The sequence below is a fragment of the Salvia splendens genome, chromosome 16 (genome assembly GCF_004379255.2).
Source record: "Salvia splendens isolate huo1 chromosome 16, SspV2, whole genome shotgun sequence".
Lineage (NCBI taxonomy): Eukaryota > Viridiplantae > Streptophyta > Magnoliopsida > Lamiales > Lamiaceae > Salvia > Salvia splendens.
In genome coordinates this window covers 16,398,569-16,407,370 of record NC_056047.1, presented here as the reverse complement: position 1 = coordinate 16,407,370, position 8,802 = coordinate 16,398,569, and the positions used below count along the sequence as shown (strand labels likewise).

At 33.6% G+C, this 8,802-nt stretch overlaps 1 protein-coding gene across 1 annotated transcript; it reads right to left on the bottom strand.

Annotated features, from left to right (window-relative positions):
* Positions 1 to 200: 200 nt before the first annotated feature.
* On the bottom strand, positions 201 to 2,480 carry LOC121769809. The gene is made up of 2 exons (XM_042166569.1): positions 2,423 to 2,480; positions 201 to 1,777 (listed from the first exon to the last, which is right to left on the bottom strand). The coding sequence occupies exon 2, from the start codon at positions 1,771 to 1,773 to the stop codon at positions 424 to 426; it is 1,350 nt and encodes a 449-aa protein (XP_042022503.1). The 5' UTR covers positions 1,774 to 1,777; positions 2,423 to 2,480; the 3' UTR covers positions 201 to 423.
* Between the last annotated feature and the right edge of the window lie 6,322 nt (positions 2,481 to 8,802).

Sequence of the window (8,802 nt, the reverse complement as noted above, 5' to 3'; positions counted from 1 at the left end):
GTAATAAGTGAGTAAAAATGAGAAGTCAATAGGTAATTAAGTATATAAGATGCAAAATGGACATCACGTGATCTCCTTAGTTTCATCAATCATCAAGATATCACTCTTTTATTTTGTCGGTGTGAAATTATTTAATTTAAGCACAACATATTGTCTGTCAAATAGTACTAATTAGGCAAAGGATACATACATGCAAATCATTTAATTAATAAAATAGCAATCGATCTTTATTGATAGTATTAAGAAATAAGAAAGATGGTGACAATAAACATAGTATCAAACGAAAACGCGTGAGATACGTGGGAGGTTAATCAATAACCTCCTAATTAAAAACACACATTTTTTTTAAAAGTGAGGAGATGAACGTAGAAATGAAAAGCAAAGGTGATCGATGCAGCCGCACACATGACCATGTTCTGATATTCACATAGGCTTGACTGATCTTACACGAAAGTCGAAGTTGTAGTAACTGACGCCATTGTAGACACCATCAATCTGTTGGAAATAGGCAATTCGGCCGTTGGTGGAGTTGTGGTCTTCCTGAGTATAAGAAAATGGGATATTGCAGCTACCCCTTGTCCCGACATAATCGATTACAGCCATAGTGTTGGCGGGCACAGGAACGGTGCCCGTTGCCGTAACTGATGTTGTAGTGGTGGTGGTTTCGTCCCACTGCAACGTCCCGCTTATCTCAAATGACACTTCAATCTGTTCATCTGCAATGAAGGGCAACCCTGCTTTGATGCTAGTGCTCACCCCTGCTGTTAAAGATGCGCCACGGCTAAAAGTATAAGATTTCTCGTCTTGATATGTTATGGACACAGCCATGGAATCATCCTTATCCGTGTTGTTCGTGAGCCTAGCCGTGCCAGCCAAATAAGGTTTTTCGTCGTATACCCGTGCGTTCTCCATCCGATACCGCACATAGTAGATCTTTCTCCGGGACACCAGTTCTTCCACCTGCAATCTCGTTTCTTTCATGAGGGTGCCGGTTAAGGAAGCAAGACCGTCGGTCACACCATCTGATGTGAGACGTCCACAAAACCTGTTGTTGGATGCACTTTGTAGCGCTATAGTGTTATTATCAATTTTGATCGGCCAGAAGTGAGTGCTGGTTTCACTGCCCTTCCCGTCCGCGTATATCCAGCTATCACTCGCCCACCACAATTTTCCAAAATGATCTGAAATTAGTTGGACGTGTCCATCGGGCATCAGCGACACCGTGTGCCCAGAATAAACATCGATACTATCATCTGATGCAAATTGTAGGTAGTAGTTGCTCTTGTCTATGAAAGCCTTGAGGTAATGCCCGTTGTCTCCTTTCACAGCAATGTGCGGAGGCATTTTAACCAATGTGCCCCAATCCACAAACCCTAGAGTCGCGCCTACGCTGTCTTTGTCAATGTAGAAACCCTTGGTTGAGTTGTCCATCATCACACGCCACCCGCTCTGGACGTGAGTCAAGTAGAGCTCATCCGACTGCAAGCTTGGCTCGAAGAGCGTGCACGACGCCTTCGTCACGTCCTCCTCGGGCTTGTTTGATACGGCCACGATGGAATTGTTGTCTGCACTCTTCTGCCAATATTTGTTGTAGTAGGAGAATCGGAGGTGGACGTATTTGTCGCCTGCTGTTGCTTGCTCGATTTCAATCTTAACCATCGGGCTGAACATGTTGTCACCTCCGTTAGCGACAGACCCATCGTCCTTACGGTATAGATAAGTATTTGTAGCACTTGTTGGGACGTTCAACACGACAGCATTCGGAAGCGCCATGTTTCTACAATATTTATTAGCATAACAATTTAATTTATTAGGGTTAATATTAGATTATCTTTTTAGAATAAATCACATTTCATATACCATTTGAAATCAAGATACAAATTAAATTCTATCTTTTTAGAATAAATCACATTTCATATATCATTTGAAATCAAAATACAAATTAAATTCTATCAAAACGACTAATTAGACTTTATTGGCGGATGAATGAAGTACAAGATAAAAGAGATTCTAACGTAATAATCTCAATTAAAAACAATAACAACATGAATGAAGTACTCCCTTCGTCCCGCTTTAGGAGTCCCGGTTGGGATAAACTAATAAAAAATGCCTATAAAGTAAGTAAAAAAGTGTTAAAAGTGGGTCATGACATCCACTACAACATTTATTTATTACCCACTCAATTAAAAGTGGGTCCCAACATCCACTATAATATTTATTTATTACACACTTAAACATTTTTTTTAAAACATGTGCCCGACTCAACCGGGACTCCTAAAGCGGGACGGAGGGAGTACAAGATAAGAAGAGATTCTGACGTACTAATCCCACTTAAAAACTATAACGACATAGCTAGGGAGTATTAAAAACACTTTAATGAAAAATATAAAAAAATACTATAAATACAATAATTAAGACTCACCAAAATTGAAAAGTAGAAATTCCAAAGCTTAATTTGCGTTGTGTGTATATCTGTGTGTGTTTGTAGAAATGTATGGAATCAATTTATAGATGAAGTTTAGGTAGTGAGTTTGCTACACTCTTTACTATTTAGTGTTTGGTTTAAACATGTATTTTAAGGCATAACCTTTGGTTGGATGGTTTGCCCATCATAAAATGCGTGCTCTCCTAAGATTACTTTTTCTCTAGTTTTCATTTTACATTTCAGTATTAATGTTCTATCAAACCAATATTATATTAGTGACATAATAATTACTAACGTATAATAATGCAAGTGGTCTCTACTGTGAAATTGAATATCACGCACCTTATGCGTTTGATGAAAGTATTGAGCAAATAATTGGGTACTTATAAACAAGGTAATCCAGAAATTTTAGATTGGGGTACGATAAATAATTATATTAACTTAGAAATTTAATAATCAATCAATATTTTTATTATCTCAATTATTTATATTCAAGTGAGTCAAATTATTATATAGTATAAAAATAATTTTTTGTGTTATATTAGTTGACAATTTTTCACTATTGAAAATAGATATTATTATTATTTTTTTTAATCTAGAATTTATGTAGAAGTTCAGAAAAAGTTTTTAAAATTTTTAATAAAACGGAATGTATTACTACTCCATAAATAATCAAATATGATTGTAACTGAAAACATAAATAGTAAAAATTATATCCAACCCAATTTGATGAAAAGATAAATAATATATTATTATATTTAATGTATATTAGTTAGAAACATAAATAATAAATTATAATTTTAGAAAATGAAACATGAGACATACATAGAGAGAGAGACCGAGAGACGCACAAAGACGGAGGGTGACAAACTATTAAATGTACAAAAATCTTCACACAAAGACGGAGGGTGACAAACTATTAAATGTACAAAAATTTTTCCTTCAAGGCAATAGCAATTATCTATTTCCAATTCAATTATCCTTGAACAAAGTTAAATAATATGTTAGTATTCATATTTAAAACCTATATTTAGAATTATCAATGAAGCCGCATCAGAGAAATCCAGAGTGAGAGAATATAGTCACAATTTTAGAACATGAAAAAAAAAGAAAAAGAAAGAGAGAATGAAATTAAAATTTTAGAACATGAAAAATAAGAGAGAGAGAAAGAGACAGAGAGAGTGGGACAGAATATAAATTTATAAATCTATTGTAAATGAACAGATACCATATTAAATGAAAAACCTATCAAGTAGTATATATATTTTAAAAACTAAGCATTGAATTCGTTTGTGTAAAGAAAATTGGAGACATAATACATCCTATTAAATAAAAAGATGATAGGATTTGCAAAGCATTCTAGAATTAATATTTGCAAATAGTAGTAATTGTATTTGAAATCTGACTCTAATAATCTGTAATACCTCATCAACATTATGCTCGTGTAAGTTAGATATGACTATGTTGTCAAATATAGATATAGGACATAGCTCGAAAAGAAAGAATTACATACCTTTTTTTTAATATGGTGATGTCTTGATTCAGTAGAGGGTGATGTCTTGATTCAGTAGAGTAGGAGTAGGTATTGTAGCCACCCATGCTTGCAATGTTATCTTCTCTCTATAATGATTGTAGAGAGAGAGGCCAGTTTTCTTTTCCTTCTCTTACCTTCTACTGAAGAGTTGAGAGTGAGAGGCGGCTATTATATTTTTAGGGTTATGTGTTTTTTTTAACTCAATAAGTCACCTATATATAATAGTACAAGTGAAGTTAATAATTGCTGAAATGAATTGGGCCTTAAATGACCTTATATGGTTCCAAACTTATGTAATTAAATAGGCCGAATTTATGAGACATGAATCTGTAATATTTCACTTATATTCATATCAATATTAATATTAATATTAATATTAATGTATGAGACATGAATCTGTAATATTTAACTTATATTCGTATTAATATTAATTAATAATAATAATACTATGAATATAAGTGTAAAAGACTTTATAATAATACTTGGCATGCAAGTTGTTAAAGTATTTTAAGTCTGAATATTATTATCAGATATTTTTTATAAATAGAAAATAGTTGTTATGTGGAAGGTCTCTCATGATTATGTTTTTTTGGGAACATGCATAATTTTCCTACAAGCATGTTGAAGAGGTGAGCACTATAAATACCCCTGCCACTCACTCCTTCAGTGACTCACTAAATTCTCTCAACCAAATCATTCAACAGAATCATCATCAGAAACAATTCAGAATCTTTCTTCTTCTTAATTCATCTATTCTCATTTAAATCACTGCTCATTTATTGTTTATCTATTCTTCTATAAATCTGCAGTCTTTATTCTTAATGTATTTCTTTCAGTTTATGCTATTTCTGCTTTATCACTACTATTTTCTGTTTTAGTTTCATATTATGTCTTAATGTTACTTATGAAAGATAAATAATACATTATTATATTTAATGTATATTAGTTAGAAACATAAATAATAAATTATTACAGCTTATAATGCATTCATGCACAATAAATACGTAACAAAAACTGAAACAAATGAAAAGACTAAGTAATATACTTAATGATATATTAATTAGAAACATAAATAATATGGAATAGTACTACTTAAATGGTTATAGCCAATCATACAGAACAAAATGTAATTAGAATGGCCAAAAACATGCTTAAGGGAAATCGAACCTGGGTCTAGAGCTAGACACAACTTTGAGGATATATTTGTACCCCCTTTTACTTAATTGGATCCGCCAGTGCTTATAAGAGCACCTCCACCGATGCTCGATGCTAAGGCGGGCGTCCGTGCCGACAGAGCGGCAAGCACTGCTCGCCGATGTGCTCTTGCCGACGGCACGGCCCTGCTCGATGCATCGAGTACCACCGTGTGAAGAAAAAACGGATATAATTTATTGGGAAGTGGAAAAATAATTTTTTCCAATTTAAATTCGATTTTTTAATTCATTTTCCTTTGTTTAAAAAAATCAAAATAAATTAAAAAAATCAAATTTAAATTGAAAAAAAATTATTTTTCCACTTCCCAATAAATTATATCCGTTTTCTTCACTTTTAATTTGTTTTTTATTTTTACCCAAAATTCACATTTTCATCTATAAATACCCTCATTTCCACACCAAAAATTTCACACCACACTACACAATACAATTCTCTCATTAATTCTCATCTAAATTCTCACTCTTTCACTCTTGCAGAAAAAATGTCCGGCTCCGGTGATCACTCTTCCGACTCCCGCGGATGGAACCACAAATGGTTCGACTCATCGCCATTTCCTAATCTAGATACGGATTTCTCCCCCCTCCTCCAACCCAAGCTTCGCATATTCCGGGTGGCTACCGGCCTTACCCGGTGAACAACAAGATGCCATTGAGGGGAAATACGGGTGGAGTACTATGTAATACTATGTTTACAAAAATTAAAGTCACATCTTCCCAATTTCATTCGTTCATTAAAATTAAAATTAGTTAGTATACTACAAATGAAAATTTATGCTTAATTTATTACTTTTTTTTATCTTATTTTTTTCCACTTATTTTTTTTTCTTTTTTTTTATCTATTTTATTTTTTTTCTTATATTGTATCCATTCCACTTTAAAATTCGTATATGAATTTAGAGTAAAGGCCAAAAGCGGTCCTGAACATATGCCCATTTTACGATTTTGTCCTCTTTTGAATTTTTGCATCCTGAACATTTCAACTCGGATCACAATTGGTCCTACACTAACAGTTTCATCAATTTTTAAACGGTTTTAACCCAATTTTAACGGTTTTAAACAGCCCCATTCGGATTAAAACCGTTTATATCGGTCAAAATCTGGTTAAAAAAACCGTTCAAAAATTGACGGAATTGGGTTAGTGTAGCTGTGTACGACCAATTGGTGATTCGAGTAGAAATGGTCCAGATGTAAAAATTCAAAAGATAAAGTATATGACCTAAATCAAAAAATGAGCATGTCACAACCACATCTCCCTAGTACTAGTGAGCGTAGCTATTTCGCGACTAAAAAAATACTCTCATCAATCATGAAGTAGACATAGAGCAATAAATCAACTCGAGGGTAATAATTTTGAAGAGGAATTGGTACATAGTCAAAAGAAAATCAGAGTATCAAGACTAAATTCATAAAATCCTAGAACGTACTTCTATTGCAGTGGAAGAGTCCACGACAAAATAGTATGTACGAAGACATACTACTTTGGGCTACCTAACTACTTATTAATAGTCATTTCCCAACACCTTCGCCTCCTCGTTCACGTTCAACATGCACGTTAGAAAAGAACATGCAGGGCTGAGTACTTGATATACTCAGTGGACATAGTGCCAAAATATAAGTACCATTTAAATTTGTCAGCCACAGTTGAGTGAACACGAGGTTTTATTTAAAATGCCCGAGTCACTAAATTCCTTGATTTCATAAAATTTGATTGCTCAATCACATGAACTAGATACTATATCTGAACGTATATGAACAGGGAATGTGGCCACATTCCACGCGGTCACTGGATCGGCCAACTCGAAGGCTAGCTCACGATCCCCGTATGTGTACCATAGTCCAAGTATGGTTTTTCGGCCACTACTAGGACCCGAATTCGATTTAACATAATTGGCATAGCCAAGGCAGATAGGTAATCGTAAAAGCAAAACATGGCATGACAAACACGTTTAGAAAAGATTCACATATTCATACTAAAATCAGCGTTTTGAAAAGAATGCCTACCTCAAAGAATATTTCCTTAGCCGAAAGTTTCCTTGATTTGGTCCTAAACGACGGCGCGAAGACGTCCCTTTAGAAAAATAAGATAGTACTTAATCAGACTTAAGAAGCTAAATAAGCTTAACGTGTATGCATTCCTAAGTGCGCGATCATTTTATTTCTCTCTCTCCCTATTCCATAGAAAAGTCCTTAACATTAATTAAATCCGAGCGATTTAATTTATTTGGAGGTTTACAAAAGTATTCAAGCATTATTTATTAAAAATCCGGAAATTAAATTTATTGTCACGGAATTAAATAGCAGGCTATCCATTATTTAAAATCAGTCAAACATTAGGACGGACCACCATTAATTGATATATAGGGAGGCCCAACTAATTTTTAAATTATACAACACTGGCCCAAATACATAATTAAAACAAGTGGCCCAAACTCTTCCTATCCGCGACAATGGGCTCACTGCCCCGGGCTCGACGGGCTGATCGGGTAGGGCTGCGGTGAGGACGTGGTTTGAGCTCGGGAGAAAGAGGCCTAAAGTATAGCTAATAGAAGCTTTTAGTTTCTTAGCTCCTTGGCTCATTCTTGAACATTTTTTGTAACATTAAAGATCTTCCATTTAATTAATTGTATTATTCGAGAAGTATGCGAACACTTCGTTTGGGGAGAACAACTTCATATCCTTGTCCAACGTCATTTTATTCATAGCATACATTTGATGTTGTTTTAGTTCGTTCGACTATTACTTTAACTTTAGTTTTGCGAACTAACAACATTAAGTTACAAACAAGGGGCAACAAGTTCCATTTGAACTCAACGAAAACAAGAGAGCGATAAATCTCTAGTTCGACATTAAGATAACGAAAAAAAGATAATAAAATGGGCGGGTATTACATTGCGTATGTTCGGGACCAGTTTTGGCCTTTACTCATAAATTTATTATAGTGGACAAATAAAATAGTAAAGCCAGAAATACTCTATAGCCTTTTTATACACATGAATAGAACTTCCTACTTTTTATTCTTTTCTTATATATGATAAAGGCTAGAGTATTTTCTGAAATATAATCGGGATACTATCTGTTATAAATTTCCCCTTAATTAACTAAAGTTATATTTTTAAATTAAATTTGGATTAAACTTCATGTTACTACTATTATGAATTTATGATTTGTGTGTTGTTTATTAGTTCAAGTTAAAAAACAAGACTACGTACTTTATATTTAACTATTTTAAGGTTTTTCTTAAATAGGAGAATATGAAGATAAAAGGAAATGTTGTTTAAGATTTTTTTGCTGATACTTTTATCTGTTGTTATGGTTGCTTAGGTTAATTTTGGTGTTATACGTCAAAATGGTGATAATGATTGCTAATGACTGGAAATTTCCACTTAAATAAGTGTATATTTAAATCATACTATATGACTATTATTTGTTTCTTTTTTATTTCCTTCTAATCTTTTTTACTCTTTTTTGTCGTTCCTTTTTCTGAAGGAAACTGCTTTTTAGTTTTATCCATTTTCGGATTGGCCTTAGGCATAAGAAGTTGCATGGAGATGGACTAAAAATATTGGGTTGTCTAATTTTATTGAATTGATATTTATATGTACATTATTTAAAGAACACATGCGTGAGAA

Excerpts from the sequence above, each read along its gene's own strand:
- LOC121769809 (XM_042166569.1), bottom strand. The coding sequence starts at position 1,773 with ATGGCGCTTCCGAATGCTGTCGTGTTGAACGTCCCAACAAGTGCTACA.